We start from the raw sequence: 23596 nt of genomic DNA, 5'->3' as shown, positions 1-23596 counted from the left end.
CAATTTCCTATGAGAACGAAAGGCCTCCTGAACCAGGCCCCCTGCACGCCCTCCAGACTGTCCCCAGGCCAGTGACTGCAAAGCCTTGTCCATGGCCCCAGTCCATGGCCCTGGGGCTGGCAGCCACCTCAGGGACCTGCAGGGCGTGGGCACGACAGACATGAAGGTTAAGGATGTGTAACGGGCAAGGTGGGACACGTTTGTCCCTGGTGGGGAGCACACAGCACCTTCCGCCTTGAGGTTCACGATGGGGCCACCCCCACCTGACCAGCTCCAGAGCTGTAGGTCCGAGGTTTGAACCTGCCTGTCGGGGTGCCCTCTGGGCAGCACATCCTGTCTACGAGGGTGAGGGAGGTACCTGCGTGTGCAGCCCCGCGTGGGGAGAGGGGGCGCCCCACGTGGGCAGTGCCTGCCTACGCCTGGCTCTTTCCTTTCCCTTCTGACCTACACCCCCTCCCCAGGCGGCCACCCTGGACTGCCGGCTGAAAACGACTCCCCACCTGCTCCCCCGTAGGCAGCTTGGCAGCTGTCGCGTCTGAGCTGTATGACACCTGACCACACGTCTGTGTGCCCCTGGGTGGGCCTTGTTCTCCTGCCTTTTTCTCAGCCCTGACTCCATGGTGGGATGTAGTGGCTGCTCAATAAACCTGTGTCCACAGAAAGCAGTGGCCTAGCCCTGAGCTCCCACCCTGTGTCTACAGCAGACATGACACCATCTCACACGTCTGTGGTGGGGACGATACTGCCCCCCCTCCTCCCAGGGCTGAGGGATGACAGGAGCCCCTCGGGACGCCAGGAGAGCCACTGCTCAGCCAGCCGCACTCACTGCCCGGGGCCCTCTGGGGGGCTGTGCCCCTGTGGGGCCGTGTCTCTCCTCCCTGTGGCAGGTGCTGCCGCTCTGTGCCGGGACCCCGGCTCCTGCCAGCCCCCTGGAGACTGGGCAGGGTGGGCAGGCTCTCACAGGGACCAGGGACAGGTGGGAAGATGCGGCACAGGCACTGGGGGGACGAGCAGGGGACGGGGGGACACAGCTCTAGCTTGTCTCCCAACTCCCACAAGGATCTGCGCATTTCCAAAACATCCAGCCTCTCAGGTTCCTTGAGGAAAACCAGCAAGATGAGCTTCAGAACGTGGAGGAGAAGCGGGAGTTGGTAGTGTCCCTCTGCTTGAAGCCCAGCACTGGCAACGTCCACGGGGGAGGGCCACGTCCCACCCTCTTCTCCCTGGGCTTCAGTTTCCCCGTCCACACATCACGGGTGCTGGAGAGCCGGTCTGGCAAGGCTGTCGTGCGACCAGCGGGTCTCAGCCGCTCCGGTGGCCTCAGAGCAGAATTTTCAGCTTGTTTTAACAGCCTTCCTCTCTCCCCATTTCCTCTCGACATCTGGGCTTCTGGAAGAGAGGGAACCCCTGTCCCGACCCTGAGCACATGATGGTGGGGCCGGCTCTGCAGGGAATGGAGACCTGTCTGCAAGACCAGACCCTGTGCTCAGCTACCACGAGTTCTCGCTGTCCGTCCACAGGCTTCTGGGCAAGCGGGTGCCGGCCTTCCTGGTGTGCTGGCTTCTGGAAGCCTCCGGAGCCAGGGCTTTGCAGGAGGCACCCTGGGAAGCAAAGCTGCCCCTGGGTTTCTTGGCTTAGCACAGACCAGGCACAAGGACCTGGGAGCACACAGTTAGGCACCCTACCCTGGGGGCCGCTGCCACCAGTCCAGAAGATTCTACTTTCAGCCCCAGAGCAGCTCCGAGGCCAAGAGCCCTTTGCATCATGAACCCCAAATCAGACACCCGCTGGTCTCTGGGAGATGCTACCGCAGGGAGAGACCCTTTCCATCTGTAAATGAATCACTTCAGTCATCCATCCCCCTATCCACCCGCCCCTGTCTGGGTCAGTCCCTCTGTGAACCTGCTCCCCGGCAGGTGGGATGGGGTGGCAGAGCCATGTGTGTGCTGTTCCTATTCTCCCTAAGTCAACACAAACACGAGTGGGGAGCAGGCTGGGGCCGCAGATCAATGTCCCGGGACTAGACTGGGCCTGGGGGAGGTGCACTAAAGGGAAATTTGCAAGAACCAGATACGTGGCTCCCCTGAATTTTCTCTGTGGTGGTGGCTGCCCCAGAGCAAGCCCCTTGGAGGGCTGACTCACTGAGAAAGAGGCGCCTGGCCCCTTGCCTGGTGGGGGCATTTGTTTCCATGAGGAAACCCTGTCCTATAAAGAGTTTGATTGAATAATATGGGTTTTCTGGCTGGAGGACAAGCTGCTGTGCTCGGAGGCCCCCTGCCCCCTCCGGCCACCTTAAACGAGGGCTCACAGACCCTCTTCAGCTCCACAGAGGATGCAGGCCTAGGGCTGGATGGGGAGGCCCGGGGGCCCCACACCTCTCAGCAAAGATGCTCCGCTGAGCTCTGCAGGTGCTGGGTGTGAGGAGCTAGTCCATACCCTCGTCTCCGGCTGGGGGCGATGCCCACAGAGTACCACCGCCATCCATCTGTGGAGGGATGGGCGCCTGCAAAGTTCCCTCAGGCCACAGCTCCCCCCACGGTGTCCCCCTGGTGAGGTGACAACAGACAACCCTGGAAACGCCTGCATCTTCTGGCTGCACATGGGGCAGGGCCCTTTCTGGAGGGGGCTGACCTTCTGAACTAAAATTGAGCCCATGCAGGTGGGAAAAGGCAGGAGACAAGTGGGGGTGGGGGCCTGCCACCGCCTCGCGTCCCAGTCCTATGAAAGCCCCCACCCCCGTGGTGACAGCAGCCCAGCAAGCTGCCAAGGGCCTGGGAACCCACATCAGGCCCCCATTTCCTGCAGGCAAACCTTTCCTGTGCCCACCCCCACCCAAAGCAAGGGCGCCCACCAAGAAGTGTGGGGCAGGACGGGTGGCAATGGGCAGCACGAGGAGCACTCCGTTCATGCATTTCATGCCCCCCAGCTAGGGTCCAGCTTTAAGTCTATTCAAAAACCTAAGAACACATGTGGGGAAAAAGCCATTTGGTGGGGTGGGGGTGGGGGTGTCACTATTGGTTTCCGGATTGTCCTCAGTGACTCGGGCCCCTGGCTCCTTGGCTTTAATGCAACAAAGACTCCGGGCCCGGCCTCCCATCTCTTCCACAAGGAGATTTCTCAGCCGAACAGAATCCCGGCGCGTAAGCAGTGCCCCCAAGAGCCGCGGCTGAGGTCAAATGGCTGGAGCGGCAGAGAGAATGTATAAAATAGACGATCCTGTTAGGAGTTTAGAGCTCATAAATCGCCGCCACGCTGCTGGCTGGCTTCAGAAGGTGAGAGAACGGCTTTACAAAGTGAAATGAGGAGAGCCGGAAGAGCACAGCATGAGGGCCAAAGGGAATGGAGGCCACGGGGACGGAGGGAACAGCCGACACGCAGTCCGGTGTGTGCTCGACCACAAGCAGGAGGCTGCACCCCAGGGCCACAGACAGAAACACACCTCCCTCCCTGGAAAACCCATCCGTCAGCAACTTGAGACTCGTCCAAAGGCATCTCAAGGTGTGCTTTTAAAAAGTAAAGATGAAAACTATCAGCAACGCACACGCAATCGGGATGCGCTCGTGAGAAGAGCGGCTCTGGCAGTTGCAGGGCTGCCGGCCACCCGCAAGTGAGCTGCAAACCCTGGTTTGCAGTGTCTCAGAGAACCGGGCCACACAGGGCATTCTCGCCTAAGAATTCATTTGCAAAAAAAATAAGAAATAAAAGTTGCTTTAAATCTCTTCCTGTGATGTAAAAACTCCCTGCCACAAACCCACGAAATGTGAATTTCCTCATTTGGGGCTGAGTTGCCTGCCAAGCACGAGGAAGGACCCTTGACCTGACCCTGATGTGGACAGTGGCTCCCACATGTGAGCCGCAGACGGGCCCGGACGGTGGAGCCCTGCGCCCCGGCCTCCTGGGCCCCTGGCCTGGAGTGGAGCCGAGGGTGGTGGGAGGCTACAGTGGCAGGGTCTCCGTTACCAATGGGCTGCACAGGCAGGAAGGCTCTCCCGGGCAGGTCAGGACTCCCGGCAAACCTCACGTTACAACTTACCTCCCAGGACCAGGGCTCCCAGGGAGGATGTCAGACTCACGATGCCTCCGGTGGCAGGGGTCCAGTTTTACTACAAATGTGTGGCCTCTGTCTGAGGGTTACTGTCACCACACTCGGGGACCCCTCTCTCTTTCTTTCCTTTTCCTCTGATTTTTCCTTTCATTTTCCTTTCATGGGAGGTGAACTACACCGTGTGCAGATGGCAGCATTCCCTCATTTAATTGCTCCACTACTGGAAACTTCACGAGGGTTTTTATTTTCCCCAAGACTCTCCAGGCGTGAGCACACGCCTGCTACCCTTTTGCCTAATTGCAGCATATGTCATAAAAATAAGTAAATAAATAAGGCAGGCACCACCGATGAAGCCAAGAATCCTGCCTTAGTTCCCGAAAGGAAGCCTCTACAGTGGAAGAACCTGGTAAAATCACCCAAAAGGCCCCAGGCAGAGGCTGGCAGTGGCCAGGCCTAGGGTTCAGCCCCAGATGGGAGGGACTGCTCTGCTGGGCCCTGGGGCCCCCCACTCACGGGTTCCAACTGGCCCTGCCAGGGCTCGGTGAGATAAGGTTCCCTCCTGCTCTCTAACAGGACCAAAGTGTCCAGTGGAAATGCCCCACTGAGGACGGAGGTCAGGCAGTGGGCCAGCAGGAGGAAGCCCAGCGTCAGGAGAGGCCTTCTGTGTCCTGCACTGGCCACCTGGAGCTCAGCCTCGTCAGCCCAGCGCCCAGCTGGTGACTACCAGCCACCCCAGGCTGCCGAGACCTTCCAGGATCCAAGTGATCTTGCTCTGCTGGTGCCCGGGGCAGCAGGTGTGGGGGGACGTATCACCGGGTGGGGGCCTCGGCCCTGGGGAAGCTCTCCTGACCCAGGAGAGCCAGTGACCCCCACTGGATGGGTCATACAGGGCACGCAGAGGCGGCAACAACTGCAGGCTGGAGGGCACTGAGCAGGGGTCCAGGCTGAGGCCCTGCACGGGGGCCTCACCAGGCAACTGCAGTCTGATCCAAAGCCTCCTGCATACGTGGGGTGCCCTGAGCATGACTCAGTGTCTCTGTCTGCCCTTCCTCCTGAGAGAAAGGGATCTGAAGGGCACAAATGAAAAGGTGCCCAGCAGGAGATGCCTACCAGCCACCCCAGGCCACCAAGACCTTCTGATGGCACTCAGGATGCATGCTGAGGCCCCAGTGAGTTAAGCTAAAGGAAGGTGTCAGGCCTGGGCCCAGGCCAGTGGGTTTATGTTGGGTACAGGCTGCCTCACAGCCCTCGAGAAGCCAACCACTTGTCGCATTGTGATCCCACGTGTGCGGAGAGCCAGCCCCCAGGACCGGGTACGCTCTGGGCCTGCGGAAGCCCATCCCACAGCTGTGCCACCCTGGGGCCCCACACACCTGGGGGCAGACCCTTACCGAGGGCCTCCTGCTGCCGGCCCTGTGAGCCGGGGAGGCCATCCACACGCCCAGAGGAGACCTGCCACGGTCCCCTGCCCCGGCTCCGCGAGGCGAGCTGGCGCGGGAGCAGGATCCTGACTCCAAAGAGGGACAGGCGAGCCTATTCCCGATTCAGACACACACCACTCCAGTTATGAGTCAAGATGGAGGCGCTGGGCTGAAGAGGCTGAGCTCCAGGTGGTGGGTGCAGGATATGAAAGATCAAACCTGCACGGCCTGAGCACAAACAGCCCACCTGGAGGGACGCAGGGCGCACTCGCCCCCCTGCCAGAAGCACCAGTGCCCACCCCCATCCAGAGCTGTGTTCGGCAGGCCGAGCCCCCCCACGTCATGGTTCCTGCAGGCCCCACGGGAAGCAGCTTCATCCTTAGGCCTCCCGGGAAGGCAGAGACCCTGCGCTGCAGCTTCAGAAGACCCTCAGGGCCTCCACGGCACCTGGACATGTCCCTCGGGGGCAGGGCTATGCCTGTGGGTGGTTTGTGCTCAATCCCACCTGGACTCACATTTTAGAGGGTCAGGGGTAAGCCCCTGGAACAGTCGAATATGCCCACATCGACTGACAAAGACAGGGTTCTTTGGGGACAGAGAGAACAGGAGAAAGGGCCGGGATGCGTGGTGGAAACAAGCCCAACGCACTCCAAAGCCCAGGCTGGCATCTGTGGCAGGATGGACGGGTCTGCTGGGTGCCTCCAGCTGGAACCCGCTGGCTTCCAAAGAGCACCCTGCAAGCATGCTCCCGAGAAGTCTGAGCCCGGAGAGGTGCTTCCCTCCACCCTCCCCACAACAGCTGTAGTCCACTGGGCCAGGCATTTGTGGTTCAGGAGGGATGCCGGTGAACACCCAGGTCTGGGACTTAAGATGCTGCCAGGGTCTCACCACACTGTTTTGGAAGTGGGCAGGAACCCTGGGTATAGGCACTTGTATATTCCCAAGGGCAGGACCGGAGCGGACGCTGCCTTCGTGGCTCAAGTGTCCTGGGCCAGCAGCCTCCACGCTGGGGCTGCACCTCAAGTTTCGGCGACAGAACGGCCACAGAAAGCAGCCCGCTTTATCGGCGGCTGCGTGAGCTCTATATTGCCGTGGCCCCTCGCCCCCGGCATTCCACGCCTCCCAGGGGGGCAGATAATCCCACAAAGGGCCTCATGCCAGAGCCCCACGTCGCAAAGTGCTTTCTCCAGCCGCGGAGTGCTTTTGACTCTGTCAGTGCAGGGTCTGCAGGAATCTCCTTACCGGGCCCCATGATTCAGATCGAATGTCCCTTTGAAAGGGCCAGAGGGGACCCGGTGCCCCCGCTCCTGGGTCTGCTCAACACCGGATCCAGCCCGTCCTGCTGAGCTGTGGGAGGCCACTGCCTGCCCCACCCTAGGGAAAGGGCCCCAGCACCCCAGGGCGACCACCACCGCCCCTGACAAGGGAGGAGGGGGCTTCCCTCCCAGGGCCGGCATCCTTTCTCCTGCAGGGAGCCCATGGACTGGTGTTCACACTCAGTTGTTCCCCCTTCCTCTCCTCCTGCTCCGACTACAACCCTGTGGGGACCAAAGAGACGCAGCCATGGCTGGCTCAGTGGGCGTCCTGGTCTACTGCCAGCAGGGTGCTGTGCTACAGTCTCCAAATGGCCCCATACTCAAACAAGTCTAGCTCATGTAGTTGTGTGTGTGCACATAGAGGGCACACATGTACACACAGCACTGTGTGATTTGTGCACACATGCCTATGTGTGAATCCATTGCATGTACATGTGTATGCATGTGTGTTGCAGGTACACCTGCATACATGTGTGCATTACATGTATGTGGGTACACACGTGTATGCATGTTTGTGCCAATGCACACACAAACTGACTATAGTGAGGCCCCATTATCCTAGAATTTCCTCACAAAGTCCAAAGTGTGTCCCCTGGATGACATTAAAGACACTCTCAGAAGTCAGACAGCAGCTGGGTAGGGGTATGGCAAGGAGAAACAGCATCTCTCGGTCAGTTTTGGGACCTACACCCCAAAATCCCCTGGAGCAAAACTAAACAAGAGACCTCAAAAGACAGGGTCCAGCTCAGCCTAACCTCTCAGAGGTGAGGCTGCCCTGACCCCTGGGCTGGCTCTGTATCCTGGTGAGGCCAGATGGCCTCAGCCTCTAGCTCCCCTTCTCTCAGAAACAGGGGATGGAGCCCCGAAATCCAATAAAGATACCAGCCTAGGTCACACAGCACAGCCGCCAGAGGCAGCCCGGACAATTTATAGGCCCTCCACATGCCCCTGCCCAGGCCTGCACAGCTTGCAGGGAGACCTGGCCCATATGTCTCCAATTCCTTTGTCTCCACTCACCAAAAAACTATTTCAGATGAGCATTTTATCTGTAGACCACATCCAGAGGCTCCGAGGAGATGGTTCAGCCTCCGTCACACACGTGGGCTGATACAGGTATAAGAAAGTTCCAGAAACCCAAAAAGGGTGCTAGCAATGATGGCCTAGATCCTGCAGACAATAATAGCAATAACAATGCCAAGTTCAAATGCCCTGCATGCACTATGGCAGCCTTCCCTGAGCCCTCAGGACTCTGCCTCTTCCCCGTGTCCCATCTGAGAAGGTCAGAAATGCCAGGCAAGGTGACATGATGAGCATCCTGCCTTGGAGGGGCGGCCAGGCCAATGGGTGCAGGGGACCCATTCATTCCCCAACCACCCCAGGCTGGCCCTCCTGGCCTGAGAGGGTGAGGCAGAGCTGGGTGCCACATCTGCCTTGCTATGGCAGGCGACACCCCTTGTGCTGCAGGCCAGGATGAAGGTCCTGGGTAAGGAGGGCACGAGGCCCCAGCCACCCAGTCCTGCTACATCCTGGGCCGGCAGAGGTGGGGCCCATCAGGGAGCCCAGAAGCCAACCTGGGAAGATGAGACACATGACTGGCCAGCATGCATCCCCCAACCTCAGTCCCAGGAAGGGGGGTGATGGGTGCCTCCTCAGGGGCTCCGTCTCTGCTTCTCTAAAACTTAATCAACTCTCAGGAGTTGGAGCCTCCTTGAGAATGGTCCTCCAAGTCCAGCAAGGTGGGGTCTGGTGACCCCCAGGTTCCCTCCTGGCCAGCAACTCTGTCCATCTTAGCTGCAGCCAAGGACAGCACCAGGGCAAGGGCAGGCCACTGTCCCTCTGATAGAGGCCAGGCTGGCCTGAAGGTTCTCCTTCCGGACCGACAGGGGCCCTGCCTGCTCCTGAAGATCTCCCTTGGGCCACGCCCCCCAGGCTTCTGCCACACTCCCGGAGACCCCCTTCCCTTCCCTTCCCTATGGAACCGGGGCCCGAGGGCCAGCCTTCTACGCCAGGGGCCAACACTCAGGTGGCAGGGGGCCCATCAACTCCTCCAGTTTGGTCCCAGGTCAGCTAAGGTGATGGGAGTTGCTCATCCATTTGGAATTTGGGAAGCGGGGACCAGGACCTGACTCTGCGGCCTGGGCTGGGGGCACTCAACCCGGACGAGTCTCAGGAACCAGTCAAGGCGTGTGAGGGGCCCCACAGTGCCCAGTGGGACACCCACGGGGGTGTTCACCGCCATTACCGGGAGCTCTGGTTTCATCACACCATCTCCCCCTGGCTAGGGGCCCTGAAGTCCTGTCTCTGGGCCAGAGAGGCAGGGTTCAACTTGGTTTTGCTTCTACACATTTGGTGAGCCTCAGGGGCCTTGAGGAGTGAAGTCATGGTGTTGTGGCCCTGAGGTGCCCTGCCCAGCCCGGTGCTGCACAGCCTGGCCCCAGGGGTACCCTTCCCATGAGCCCTGTGGCCAGGTTATGCCCACTTGCTGGTGCCCAGCACCCCGTGATGGGGACTAGCACCCTGGTCATGGTCACCAAGGCAGCCCAAATTGAGCCCAGATGTCCAGGTATCCTGCAGAGCCCACTGCAGGCCTCACTAGACTGCCTGCCACCCATTTCTCCATACCCTCCAGCAGCCGGCAGGCCACGCAGGTGAGGCCAAGTACTATTCCATCTCCTGGAGAATAAAGAAACCCCGGCTCTTTGTCAGAAAATGCAAGGTTGCATTCTTCCACGCCCTGGCCCTTTCCTCACTCTGTCCTGCCGAGTCTGGGGGTCAAGGAGGGGGCCTCCCGAGGGGGCTGACAAGACCCGGGCTGCGGTAATGGGCTTCTCACCCTCCCGGTCATCAGCCCCCACTCCCCTTTGAACGGGGGTAGTCTGTCAGGATCAGAAGGCAACCTAAAACCCTGGGTAAATGGAGACCTTGGGTGGGAGCAAAGACGACTCCTAATCCAGGCTGCCAGCCATGGGGACCAGGCGGTGCGGCCAAGGCGGGCCTCGCACCGAGCCCGCTGCTGTAATTAGCAGATGAGATTCAGTAACACACAGCAGCTTTGAGCGGCTTTATCTAAACTTTGGAAGGTAAGATTAACACCTTCGATGGGGAGAAAGTTAAGACTCAGGAGCCCGTTTACTTTGCAGTCCCAATTCCCAGCCGTGAAACCAGAGGCCCTCTTGGGCCAGCTATCTGTCTGGGGATTTCTGACCACTCACTTTCCACTGGATTTTTCAGCCCTTTTGTTCATCAGGACACTCGGCAGAGCAGGCAGCCCCCAGGACCCCACCCCTCCGGGTCCCATGTACCCTCACGCACAGGCGCAAGCTCCCTGCACCCTGGACAGAGCTCCAAGCTTCGGGGCGGGACTCCCCGACTCACCGGGCTATTATCAGAGATGCCACGTCTCCACAAACTCTGGAAATATGAAAAATCTCCCATTGCCCCTGATCTACTTGCTGCTGCTCAGATTTCGATTGCCAGGAAGAAGCCGTAGAACGCATTCCTCCCCAACAGAAATCTGCGATAAGTGCCCTGGTCGGGCTGGAGAGCCAGTCTTGCCACGGCCGCCTTTGGCTCAGGGAGGGACAGGCCGTTCGGTGTCTGAGAGAAACGGATTGTCCGCAGCATCGACAAAATGAACTTTGGGGGGTCTGAGAACAGCACCCGGCACGTCACAGTGGGTCTTATTTTAAAAGTAACATCAAATCACTTCCAGGGAAAAATTGATCTGTCTCAGATAGGTTTTCCTCCTGCTAACATGATAAATAAATAATTAGCCACATTGTCAGCCTCTTTCATTAAAGAAAAGGATGGCTAGATGGGCTGAGATAGAGAGACCGATCAAAAAGACAGGGTCCGGCTGTAAACCCCCCAATGTTTTATGACACCATTTGTATTCTGTCAGTCACTAGCTTTATGTTCTGCCCAGGCTGGGAACTGAATACCCTATTCAGAGAGGTACTCACAGGCGTGTTATTGCAATTTAATATTTTCGCACACAGACACATCATTATCTCGGAACCTGACACTAGCAGCATAAATCTGTAATTTTTCAAGAAGGCCTAATTTTTCTACATGTGGGCACCAGGGGCCCAGGATTATCTAAACAGCCCCTTCTCCTTTTTGTTTCTTCTAGGGAATTACAAACATGCAGGGAAGTGTTTGCAGACTGCCCTCTCCCCACCTTTGAACCTCTCCCGTCTCTTCTCCCACAACCACCAGCTGCAAACAGCTCTGGGCCAGGTCTGGCCCGGCTGCTCCAGCCTGTTTCTGACACCACCTAGAGCTAAGCGGCGCTGGTGGGGGGGGGGGGCAGTGAAAGTGAGGGGCTCTCTGCACAGCGTGAGTGGGCAGGGTCGGTGCAGTGTTGCTGACAAAACTAAAAGAGCAGCCTGAAGGTAAGTCTCATTCAGGCATCACACCCACCCTAGCATGCAGGTGCACACACGTGTATACACAGTGCACACGCACGGACATGTCTGTGCATGCACACGTGTATACACACAGCATACATGCACACATGTGGACTTGTCTGCACACTCCTTGGAAACCATCTCAGCACGCTGACCAGATGAGGGGTCTATGTCAGGGGCCATGTCTCCCTCTAGCAGCACCGGCTCTGGCCAATGAAAACGCTCCCCGGTTTTCAGGCAGTTTAAGAATGCATTGGCTTTCCCAGGAACAAGAGCAGTTTGCAAAGGATGCCTGATTTCCCTGGGAGGCATCTCACAACGAACAGGCGGCAGGGAAGAGAAAGGTGGTACAGCCCGTGGACATGCCATGCCCCATGCTGGTGGCTACAGCCTAAAGCAGCTCAGTTTTCACCAGGCAATAGACTTCTCTGGGTCCTGAGCTCCCTTCCAAAAGGGACCTGGGCATCTTTTGGCAGCATGGTGCCCTCCACGCTGACAGCCCAGAAGTAGTACCCAGGACTTCTTGCAGTTCAGTCCTGATGCCACATGCACGCTCAGGGGCTGGGCCAGCAAGGAAGTGGGCAGGGGTGGGGATGACCAGCGGCCCTTCTGAACTTGGGGGCTGGAAGTGGTTGTTAGGTCAGCACAAGCCTGAGATGCTGATCTGCAGCACAGCAGAGACCTAATCATGCCAGCTTTTCCCGGGACTGAGGGAGAAACAGACTGTGTGGCCATAACGTGAATTCTGGAGAAACGGCCTCATTTTGGACCTGGTGAGGGAGCCTCATCAGAGGGCCAGGAGTGGCAGAGCTTCTGCAGGCAGCTGCTCCAGCAGGAAGGAGGCGACAGGCTCACATGGAGACTGAAGTCAGGCTCCACCCGGGGAGGGCAGAGGCTCCCCCGTGGTCACCAGTGGGGCTCCTCCGGTGAGCATAATTTTCGGTCTTTGTTTAAATGTTTTATGGACTGATGTGCCCGGGCATCTCCGAAGAGGTGGCTGCAGCCCATTGAGCAGATACAAATACCTGAGCCTGTTTAAATGCATGCCCCTTTCCCTCGGAGAAGGCTGGAAGAGCCGTGGGAACCTATTATGTAAATCCGTATTTCGGCATCATATTGACAGCCGGCTTCTGAATATAGAGATGGGGATTAAGCCGTATCGCAGGAAAAATTGTCTGTCACACTCGGTTCCTGGGGCATCACACATCAGCCCAGGTGCTTTGTTCCTGTGCCGAGTGCCCTGCCTGCCACAGGGACCAGGGAGACGCTGCACGTACTCCATCTGAGCCAAGCATTTGAGAGGGAGGGGGGCCCACGGAAGCAAAGCCATACATCAAATCTCCTCTCCAGCATCCCTCCCCCTTCCCTCTCCTTCTGGCCTTTCTGATTTGAAGGACAGCAGTGGGTCGGGGGTCTGGCGACCCCTCCACCAGCACAGAGGCAGGGCTAAGGATGTGTGAGGGCTGGTCATCTCCAGGTGTGCTGATGCTGGGGCGGCCTGCTGGTCTGACCCGGCTCCCTCCCCTTCCAAACAGCCTGGGTGCAGTGGCCCAGGCCCCAGGGCAAGGACCGGCTGACCACTGAGGATCCCCAAGACTCACCATCCTCCAGGTGGAAGACCACGCCCTCCTCTGGGTGGGCACCCCTTGGGTGGGCATTCTACAGCTGCCTCAGGCCCTCAGGTATGTCTCAGAGCCCTGCACACAGTAGGCCCAAAGGCAAAGCAGACACAAGCCCCTGAGCCTTCTGATAAAGAAGGGCTGGCAAATGCCAACAGCTGTGTAAGCCCCATGCACAGACCTGAGGGCAGAACAGGCCCAGCACGGGAGGCGAGAGGGCTGGGAGGCAGGTGCAGGGAGTGGCTGCCTTCGAGCATAGCCACCACCTGGCGGCGTGTCAGCAGGGCCGAATCCCACCCGGACACCTGTGCTTCCCACTTTGAAAATAAAATAATGAGCAAGGAGCATGTGTGTGTGTGTCGTTCCATGTCAGAGCTGTATGGCAGGAACCAAAGTGGGCCCTTTACTGGAGCTACCTGTGGATGTAACCACAGCAGTACCGCCGTACTGGCGGCCATGCCCGGCCTGGCCTCCAGCTGTGCACCTGCTCCGTGGCCCCCAAATGACCCCGCCAAGGCTGGGAGACTGAGGACCAGCAAAGCAGTTTGCCAAGCAGACCAAGGGGGTAAAACCCAAACTCCACCTGCCTGTCTGAATAGAGTGCGACATTAGGACTTACCCCCATCTGCCCCAGGACCTCTGGGCAAATCACCACACCCTGCACCATTCTGGAGCCTTCCAGAACCTTCCAAGCAGTCACCCTTGCTTGAGACAGGCACAACAGCATCACAGCCAAGTTGCAATCACTTTTACTCTCCTAAAGGCCGCCCCTCCCTGGCTTCACAAAGGGAGGGGCTGTGGTCATGAGGCGGAGGGCAGTACGAGGGCACCTGTGGCCAGGATTTGGTGTCCGCACTAAGCCTCCGGCTTTGCCATCCTCTCTAAAGTAGGAAACTAGACAAAGCCACCGATTCCTCACCCTGATCAGCAGCACTGAATGGAAAGCGAGTCACAGGCACGAGAGCCCACCCTGGGCACCCGCAGGCCACGTCAGCGGGGACTGGTCCCTGGAGCCAGCAGCCTGGGGAGACCTAGGCCGGGCCTCCCCCCAGCTCCAGCATCCACCCCCTGAGGAGTGGGGGAGATGCCAGGGAGGCTCTGGATCTGAAGACAATGGGCCTGAGTGTCACCCTAGGCCCCCTCAGCACCCCCACATTGCGATCCATTATAGAACATAACTTTTGTGTCAAAGGGCGACCATCAAATCTACCTAAACCCACCCAGCTGAGTCAGCTGGCTAAGGGGCAAGCGAGGGGATAGTCCTCAACGTGCTCACAAATGCCCGAGTGGCATCTGGGAATTCCCTCCGAAAGCCTCAGTGAGACATAGGAACCTCTCTCCTCCCCACAGGGAGTGACGGCAGCCCTGGCCCTCAGCCTCAATCCAAGCCCACTGAGGTCTTTTCTTTCTGTTACTGTCCCTTAGCGCTACCCAGGGATGGGGACGGAGATGGACCCCCTAGAAGAAGCCCAAGGCCAGGCCAAGCCGGTGTGTCTTGGCCCATTCACCCCAGATGCATTCCCTCTCCACCTGCAAGCTGGGGACAAGCCGGCACCCACTCAGCAGGGGCTCTGGTGGCGGAGCTCGGATCTCCTCAAAGCACCTCTCAGAACTAGGAGAAGGGCAATCAGAGAGCCCTGTGCTCTGCCCGGCACCCTCCCGCAGATGCACCTGCCGTCTCTAGCCGCACACCCCCGGGCGAGGAGCAAGCACCAGGGCACCTGCAGTCAGCTCAGGGGGGGCGAGGACGCACGCAGAGACGCCCACCCTGACACACGCACTGGGACACACCCCACACACGCCCACGCTCCACGGTATGCAGACAAGGCGCACGCTGCACACCTCCCCCCAAGAAGCCATTGCTCTGCCGCCCAGGAGCAGCACGAGTCTGGTGAATTTCCTAGCCAAATTTCCTTTTGCAGGGCATCTTCCTGGAGCATTCAGAAAGCAGGGTGCACTAGGGTGGCTGGTTCTCCTGCTTTCCTGCCTGAGTTTTTTGGGGTGTGAGCAGAGCAGAGGTTCACTTACCCAAGTGTAAGCATGGGGACCCTTCCACAGGAAGTTTTGCTCCCATGCCTGTGAAGCCCAGCGTGGTTATGGGGCCCCCCTCCCACCCAGGTGGTTGGAGGGGGGTCCGGCCCTGCATCAGCCTCTCCAGGTCCCTCTGGCCGGAGATGCATTTCGGTTGAGTCTGTAGCTGCACCAAATATTCCACCTCAGGACGAGGGTCAGGCCAGAACAGAAAGGTGACCCAATCTTCTCAGGTTTGTTTAAAGACAGGTCCACTGTCTCCATCCTGAAGGATGAGTGTTCCTTGTTGGAAATGGCACCCGCATCGGTATGTCAAATGGGCATGGGATAATGCTAAGCCTCATTTAGAGGAGATAAAATATTCACCAGGACCCAGCCATGTTTTAAAATGATTATAAATTATTTTAACAGTGCATTTGCAAAGGGTTATAAAAACAGCCATAATATATTTTTTTCCTTAGATTCTAGAATTACCAGTGTGACAGCTAATGCAATAATGATTTGTTTCAAATGCCAGTGTTTAAGCTGTATAAAGCTGATTTTATACATTTTTCCAGTAGGCCGCATTGTAGTTAATGAAATTAAACACACCAATCGCATTTGTCCCCAGGGGACGAGGAACTGAACACACCACTGGTTTATTTTTTTATTAAAATAAATTGCAGCCAGCAAGATGGACTAATTGCATACAGAATTGAAAAAGAAACATTCCATTGATATAATTAAGCCAATTTTCATGGACAGAAATAGTTATAGTGGATATAAAATAAGCAAAGCCTTCACCAGAATCTGACTTCCCTCCTTTTTTGCACAGAATGTTAACTATTAAACAAATATGTATCTCAGATCAGTGGCACTCCTATCTGTGAGCTCTGGGGCATTGTTCCTCAGAGTGTCTGGAGAAGCCGGCCAGGCAGGCCAGTCCAGGCACCTCCAGACCACGGAGGATTTGATGGCAGAACCCTGAGAGAGAAGAGGAGTCAGAGCAGGCCGCGGCACCCCCTCCACTGCCCTGGGGTCCTCAAGAGTTCCAGGGCACTGGCTGGCCTCAAAACACCGGAGGTCCATGTGGGCCCTGCCCGTAGCCTGTGAGGTGCCCGGGCCTGAGGGACGGCGGTGATAGGGGCAGGACCTGCAGAGCCACGGCAGCCAGCTCCTTCCTCTAGGGCTCAGGTCCACCAGGCAGTGGCTCCCCCTCCCCCTGACTTCCTCAGGGCAGGGGCGGAGATTATTTCCCTCCAGATTTGGGGTGAGGGTGGGAGGGAGCAGGCAGGCCCTCCATGGATCCCCAGTGTTTGCTCAGGGGAAAGGTGGTGGGGTGAGGGTGCAGACAAGGCCAACCCCAGTCAACATTCTGCTGTTCTGCACCTGCCTCGGGAGGAGGACACAGCCAGGGGCTGCAGCAGGCGGGGGCAAAGCCTTCTACGGAGCCTGGTGGGGAAACCCTGGTGGGGAGACCAAGGGAGAGTCAGACCCGGGTGAAGGAAGAGCAGCGAGTGGAGGCTGAGCACACAGTCAACCAGCCGCATTTGCATGCTGTGAGCGCACTATGTCTTCCTTGCTTTTTAAGAAGAGACCTGTTACAAGCTAAGTATTGGCCTTGGGAAAATGCTTAAACTCTGTCACATTACCAAAAAAACCACAACAACTATGGAATTAACTGCAGCCTGCAGTGCTCCGGGGTGGTGGGTGGAGGTGCTAAATAAGAAACCTTTATTTAAATGATGGTCAGCTGCACCCTTAACTAGCTGTGTGATCTCACATGGGTTACTTGACCTCTCTGTGCTGTCAGTTTCTTCTGCCTAAGAGTGTTGCCAGCTAGGCCACACTGCACTCTTCTCAGGGTCAGTGAAGGGGAGTGGGTCCTGCCCACCAAGTGGACCATGAGTGCCTCTATGGGAACCTGGCCGTCTCCCGGTGGCTGTGCAGCCACAGGGACTGGGGCTGGGTTCAGGCTGCAGCATCTGGGCCGCTGGATGCAAGCAGGTGCTTGGGCAAATTCGCGGGTCCCACGTGCCGCCTTCCATGAGGCTGGACCTGCGGACGGCTGACCGGGAAGGACGCGGCGGATCCTGGAAAACCCATCCTCCGCCCTCCCCCTCGGTGTCTGTCCCTCTCGCGTCTCCCCCTCCTCCCACCGCCCCGAGTTAGACCCAGGCGCCCGGCACGCTCCCGCGGCTATCCGCGCCCAGGTGCGCCAAGCGACCGGGGCACTGGCCTGTCCCCACGTAGTCTGGTCCAGGGTGGAGAGAGAGGGGTTCGGGGCACGGAATCCGCCCGGATCCGTTCAGGACACCAAGAAGCCGAGACCCTTGGAGCGGGACGGCGGCCCCGGAGGAGGAGGGCGCTGCTCCGGCTGGCTGGGCTGGAGGCAGGTACGCCGGACGCAGCCACCGCCGCAAACCGGCTGCGCAGTGTAGACGCGGGAGCTGCTCGCGCCGCACGCTGGTTTTGACTTTGTGCGTTGAACACAGGGAGCCGCGCCGACCATCTAATCAGCCCGGGGTCCCCAGGTCTTGCGCCCCTGCCTGGCCCAGGCCGTCTGGAGCCCTCGGCCGCCCGACGTGCAGCGCCGCGAGGCCGGCCGCTCCCCTGGCCTCCGAAGTTTCTTTCCCAGGGAGGGCACCCCGGCTGCTCCACGTCCTCCCGCGCCCGCTGCGAGCTGCAGCGTCCAAGACTTGTTACACGGGTTTGATTCGAGACCTGATAAATTGTACTGAGCTCTATTTGAAATTTTTTAACGAAATTATTCAAAAGATTTTTAATCCTGGATAATTCTTGTTGAAACTCTAATTATACATCACCTTAATTACCAACCCCAGCCCCGCAAGGATCCCTAATTGCCTCCTAATTAAATAAAACAGGGGGCTAATAGCGCCCACGGCAGCCTAGCGAGCTGGCGTGCCTCCCCCGAGGGGCCCGGTGGGGGAGACCCCAGCGGCACCACCGCCCGCACCCGGCCTCCTCACAGAAACGGGCGATAAGGTCCCCTGCCCTGCGCTGTGCCCAGAAGGACACCCGGAGCACAGGAGCCTTGGGGCCAGGAGGGTTGGGGAGGCCCAGCCCGCACCTGCTCCCCAGACGGCCCGCAGGAGGGACAGGGTGGCCCGGCCCGCTCGGTGTGGTGGAGGACCCCAGAGCGCGGCCGCCGGTGCCCTTCCCGGGGAAGGTTACTCCCTGAACAGGACTTGGCACGACACTGTCCCACAGGCCTGGGCGCCACGGCACACCTGCAGGGCCCAGGAAGAGGTCAGCGCCCGAGGGCACCGGGCACACCACCACGGGGCACCTGGCCTCGGCCGACAGCGCCATGCCCCGCCCCTGCACCCGGCCTCCGCGGCTTTCGCCCGAAGCGGGTCTAGTCGCTCCACTCCCACCGGACATTTTCTGGCGCTGCTGCCCCACCGGGAGAGCAGACAAGGAGCTGCTGGGGAGAGGGCTGCTGGAAGGGGCGGCTTTCCCCGAGGGCGGGAGCCCGGCCGGGCCGGTGGAGTGTGAGCCCGGCCTGCCCTGGCTGGGGGAGGAACTCAGGCTCCAGCCGGGCTACCTCTGACCTTGTCACACACACATCAACCCTGAACACACGAGACAGCAAAGCAATCGTCACATCTCTCCCACCTGGGGGCCCCCCCATACCACCACGGCCACCACCACCCCAGTGGCCAGGCAGCTGCTGGCCAGGACACCATGCCCAGAACTGGGACACGTGGTTCTAGATCTGTGGGGCCTGTCACCTCCATGGGATCACGGTCACAGGCCACTCCAGTGGTGGGTGGGGGAGGCCTGGCTAGACACAGTTTCTCAGAGCACATCTCTCCTCCTGTGGGGCCTTCCAGCTGTGCTATGAGGTCAGAAGGGCACCCTGGTTGTGGTGACCCTCCACCTGCCCACCTGGCTCACAACAGTGACAGAACCAGAAAGCTTTTGTTAGGCATTTCATTTTTAAAAATGGAACAGAGATGGCCCCAATTTCCCGCCGGCCGGGACTGCCCCAGCCAGTGTGAGTGGACCCTGGGCCAACCTGTCTCCACTTGCCCCTGGCGTCTGAGGCTCAGGCTGTGGAGGTAGGGGACAGCCCAGCGGCTTCTGCCCTTGAAAAGCTCAATTCAAAGCAACGGTGTGGGCTCAAAGGTGCTACAGCTCAGCCAGCCTGCAGGCCCAGCAGGACAGCCCCCCACCCCCAGAGGGCAGGCAGGGGCAAACACAAACTACAGCTCCAGAAAGACCCTCGACTGGGGGGGTGACACCCACTGACCTGGCTGCACATGTCTGTGGGCACAGCGCAGCCCTGCACACACAACCATGACTTGATCCCATCCCCCAGCCCCCGACCCTGGCCGGATGCAGCTTGGAGGGGGAGATCTGTTGGTGGCCTGGGGCTGCTCTGCTGCCTGGGATTCAGGTAATGGAGCAGGTCCCCTGGACGTCCACATCTGCTGAAAATATTGCCCAGTGCAATGAAATTCCTCAGTGGATCCTGTGCTCTTGTGTTAGGCAGCCAGCCACTGTCCTGTGCCTGCCTCGGCCACTTTTTTGGAGAGGGCTGGGGGCAGCTGTCCAGGCTGTGGTGCCAAAGCAGGAGGGGTCCCCAGTACCCAAGTGTGGGCTCCAGCTGGGCCTGGGCCTCACAGACCTGCTCCATGTTGACTTTTTCTCACTAGGACTCCCAGGAAAAGGGAAATCTGTGCTCTTTCCGACCCTTGGGTCTGGTTCTCGGGCATACCCGGGTACTGGGCTGCAGGACACTGCCAGGCACCCATTCCAGGTCCTGAGCAGAGCCCAGCAGGCCACCCTTCCCCACCTGGTGGGGGTGGAGCAGACAGAGAGCTAAGGGCCAGACTGGTGGCTTCTCAGTGTGAGACGCACGGAAGTTTCTGGGGCGCGATGGGTTTTCGCGTGCAACGAAGGCCCAGTGAAAGAACAGCCCCTTTCCACCTCCTGGCTCCAGCCTCACAGCCCCTTCCTCCACAACAGCCTAACCGGGCGGCCTCCCGGCGGAGCCTGAGTCTCTGAGAAGGCCCGTGGGGCACTCACAAGGCCCACCGTGAGCGCGAACACCGCTCCCCACGCGCCCGCGGGCAGTTTGTAGCCCGCACACAGCCCGCCGCACCAGCCAGAAAACGCGGGGCCTTGTTCGCACCAAGAGGGGCCAGAGGTCAGGGGAGGATGGGGAGTCTGAGGCCATGAGCGCCGGGCAGAGGAGACTGGCCGGAAAGGGGCGCCTCATCTAGGGGCCTCCACGCAGCCGGCGCGTTCCGGGGGGTGGGGGGTCCTGCAGAAGATGGGAGCTGCTTTTCCCCGACTGGCCCGGCCCGCGGAGTGAGACAGCGGGCGCCGTCTGGAGCAAGCCGGGCCGTCCGAACCGAGCGCACAGAACTTTTCCGGAAACCTCGTCTCCAGTTTCGCGCCCAGCGGGCTCACACTCGGGTGCTCGGCCGTGGGTGCTGCGAGACCGGGCCGGGCAGGGTCAGGCCGAGGAGCGGACTGGTCGGCCTGGTGGTCCGGCAGGCAGCCCTGGGGAGTGGGCCGGGCGTCCCTTCGCGGGTGGGCGCGCGGGCCGGGAAGAGGCGGCGGCGAGAGCAGCAGGCGCCGACTCCGCTCCTCGGGGCGCTCGCCGCTTCGCTGCAGCCGGGCCGCGCGGCCAGGCTTCGGGAGCCGAGCTGGCCGGGCCGCGGCGCCGCCGGCCCCACCTGCCCGCCTCTCGGGCCGCAGCCCCGGGCCCCGAGGCGGATGGCGCCGGCGGCCGGGGAGCGGAGGGCGCACGGCGGCCCCGGGGCGCGGCGGTGGACGGCAGTGCGGGCGGCGGGCGCACCCGGCTGGCGGCGAGGACCGGGCCGGCGGCGGGCGGGGCGCGCGGAGCCCGGGACTCGGCCCGAGACGGAGCGAAAGAGAAAGTAAGACCGGGACCGGCGGGCGCGCAGGGGGCAGCCCTGTCCCCGCTGGGCCTCGCGGCTGCGCCGGACGAGCGGGTGCGGGCGGGTCCGAGCGGGGCCGAGGGCGGCGGGGGCGGCGCCGGCGGCGGGTCGGAAGGCGGCCGGGGGGACCCGCCTGCCCGCGGCACCGGCGCCTGGCGGCCCCGCGCGGGCTGCCGGAGTCCCGGAGCAGCGCCCGCCGCCGCGCGGGCCGCCAGTTGGGAACGAACTTCCCGGCCGCGGTTCCACGCCAGGCAAACGTCTCCATTTTGCTCCCCAAGGGGCCGCGGCGGCCCCGCTCGCCGCCCCTGCCCCGCCGCCCAAGGGGCCGGGTGGGCGCCGGCCCGCGCCCCCTCCCCCGCCCCCTCCCCGGCCCGGGGTCTCCCTCCTCTGCGCCCAGCTGGCGGACGCCAACGGCGGTGCTCTAGCGCCCACTATTTCAAAAGCCCGGAATATGATTTGACCGGGACCGAGCGCCGCTCGGAGAGCGAGGGGGAGAGGGCGAGCGGGGAGGGAAAAGTTGCTCTCGCCTTTCGTCAACTTTTCGCTAACTTTCGCTTTTCGCTCCCCTCCGCCCCCAGCGCTCCCCCCCCGCCCCCCTCCCCGGCCCCCCCACCCGCGCGCCTCGGGTTCCCGGGCCCGAGCGCCCGACGCGGGGGGGGGGCGGGGGGGCGGGGGAGGAGGCTCGGCGGGGAGGGGGGGGGCCGGCGCCTTCGGGGAGCGCGCGGCCCGGGCGCCCCGAGCCTCCGCGCCGAGCCCGGCCGCCCCGGAGCGCGGGAGGCGGAGCAGCCCCGGGCCGCGCGGCCGACCCGGGGGCCGGGAGCCCGAGCGCGCCGGCCGCGCCCCGACGCGCACCCCTGGCCCGGGCGCCCCGGGCCCCGCGGCCCGGGCCCGGCGGCGCGGCGCGGCCGAGCGCGGGAGACTCACTTTTGGCCAGCTTCCTCGCCCTCGCCTTGGATCGCATGGTGCCGGCGCGCGGATCCCCTCTCCTCCGCCCCGAGTCCAGGAGCAGCGCACACTATCTTCATCTCCGCAGCATTGTCAGTTTGGACACCTTCGCACATGCGCACAGAGCGCTCAATCTGACACCCCTCGCCGGGGCCAAAAAAACTTTGCAATGTATTCATCATCCTCATCGTCGCGCCGCCGCCGCCGCCGCCTCGGCGCGGGATTGGGGGGCTCTCCGCGGCCTTCCCGGTCTTCCCCTCACTTTTCTCTGCCCCCCGCCCCCTCCCTCCCCCACACCCCACCCCTTGCCGCGCAGCTGGGAACTGGCCCTTTAAGAACACATTCCGCGCTCGGCGCTCCCGCCCGGGGCCCGCACCCCGGACACTTTAAAAGGACCCAGGTGGCCCCGGAGGCGAGGTGACTGCCCCCCACCCTTCCCCTGCGCAGCGTCGCTCTGCCGCGGCCGCCCGGCCGGGGCCGAAGATGAGCGGCGGCCGCGCTGTCCCCCGACTTCCTTGGACGTGGGGGCCTGCGCGCCGACAGCTCGCACGCGGGTCCAGCCGGTTTCGCCTCGTTTTATTGCATTTTGCTACTAATTAAAAAGCTGTGCGTTCACCTCGCCCCCAGCCTGCTCTTCTCCCAGCCTCTCCCCGCCGCCCCCGCGCCCGCGCCCGGCCCGCGTCCGCCCGCGCTCCCGAACCCGGCTCCTCCGAAGCCCCCTCCGGGCCCCGCCGCCCCCTGCGGGCCCCCCGGCCCCCGCCCCTCCCCTTCGCCCCCACCCCAGCGCTGCTGCTTCGGGCTTCGCGGCTCAAAAACAACAGCGGCGGCGCCGCCAGCTCCGCGCTCCGCCACTGCCCGGGCGGGACTCGGGGCGGGACTCGGACCCGTCGCCCTCGGTCCCGCGCGGAGCCGCGGGCGCAGCGCGCCGGCCAGCGGCGCGGGCAGCAGACCGAACACCGCGCGCCCCGCACCTCGCCGCCCGGGGGCAGGCCCGCGCCCTCCTGCCTCCGCGGCCCCCAGGTGAGTACCCAACGGCGCGAGCGCCCGAGCTGGGCCACCTTCGGGGACTGGGGCCTCTGGCCGCCCAGGTGCGTCGCGGGCGGGTGGGCCGGCGGAGCAGGTGGAGGGAGGAGCGCGGACGGGAGCCGACCGGGTGCTTCTGCCCCGCAGCCCTCCGGCTCGGAGGCGCGGCAGCGGCGGGCTGGGCTGGGCTTGGGCCGGGCGTCCGGGCCCAGGAGCCTGGTGGGGACGGTTAGAACTCCTCGTCCGAGTCTGTCTGGGATTCGAGACTGAGCTGGAAGCGCAGGCGCCCACCCCCAGCCCTGCCGAGCGCCGGGGTTTGCCAGGCTGCAGAACCTGGACCTGCTGCAAAGTCAGTCCGAGCGCAGAGATCGTGCCCGCCTTGAGATCGATGCGGGGTCTCTGCCGCCGTGCCTGGGCTCCTCGTCGTGCCCCCCTTTGTTGTGCAGTGAGGCCGGTATTGCCGCCACCCAGTCCTACGTTCGGAGCCCCTCGTCATAGCTGTAAAAGAGGTGAACAGGCCACCGCCAAAGAGCTCACCCTAGACCCGGGGGTCCGAGCAGAGGGGTCCTAATGGCGAGAGGGGTACATGGCCGATGCTACCCCAGAGGAAAAGCTGGGCTTGGCAGGAGCCAGCGGTGGCCGTGCGCTGGGCCTTCCGCCTTGGCGGCTGGCAGCCACTTCCCAGATCGGATTCCACCCCCAGTGGAGCTCCCTCTGCGCCGGGCGCCCAGGCTCCCACCGCGCTCGCTGCCCCGGACAGAGTCTGCCTGGCGCGGATTCTCACCAACCGCCCCTCGGCTGTTTCTGGCCCTCGGTGAGTGTTGCCCGCAGCGGTGCCAGCGCAGAGAGCATCGGCAGCTCAGTCCAATTCC

General features: G+C 61.5%; 1 protein-coding gene across 5 annotated transcripts in view; it reads right to left on the bottom strand.

Moving 5' to 3' along the window:
• PRDM16 (PR/SET domain 16) overlaps nt 1-22427 on the bottom strand; it is a 300725-nt gene extending 278298 nt beyond the window's left edge. For 4 of the 5 annotated variants that reach the window (XM_036882765.2, XM_036882767.2, XM_036882766.2 and 1 more), the window contains exon 1: nt 21681-22427. In XM_036882765.2, coding sequence (XP_036738660.2) covers nt 21681-21717 — 37 coding nt within the window. In that variant the 5' untranslated portion in view covers nt 21718-22427. The remainder of the gene's footprint in view (nt 1-21680) is intronic. The other variant, XM_036882769.2, reaches the window with a different exon arrangement.
• Nucleotides 22428-23596: the final 1169 nt, after the last annotated feature.

Source organism: Manis pentadactyla, chromosome 4, assembly GCF_030020395.1.
Source record: "Manis pentadactyla isolate mManPen7 chromosome 4, mManPen7.hap1, whole genome shotgun sequence".
Lineage (NCBI taxonomy): Eukaryota > Metazoa > Chordata > Mammalia > Pholidota > Manidae > Manis > Manis pentadactyla.
The sequence above is the reverse complement of the archived record's forward strand: the minus strand, read 5'-3'. Positions and strand labels throughout refer to the sequence as shown.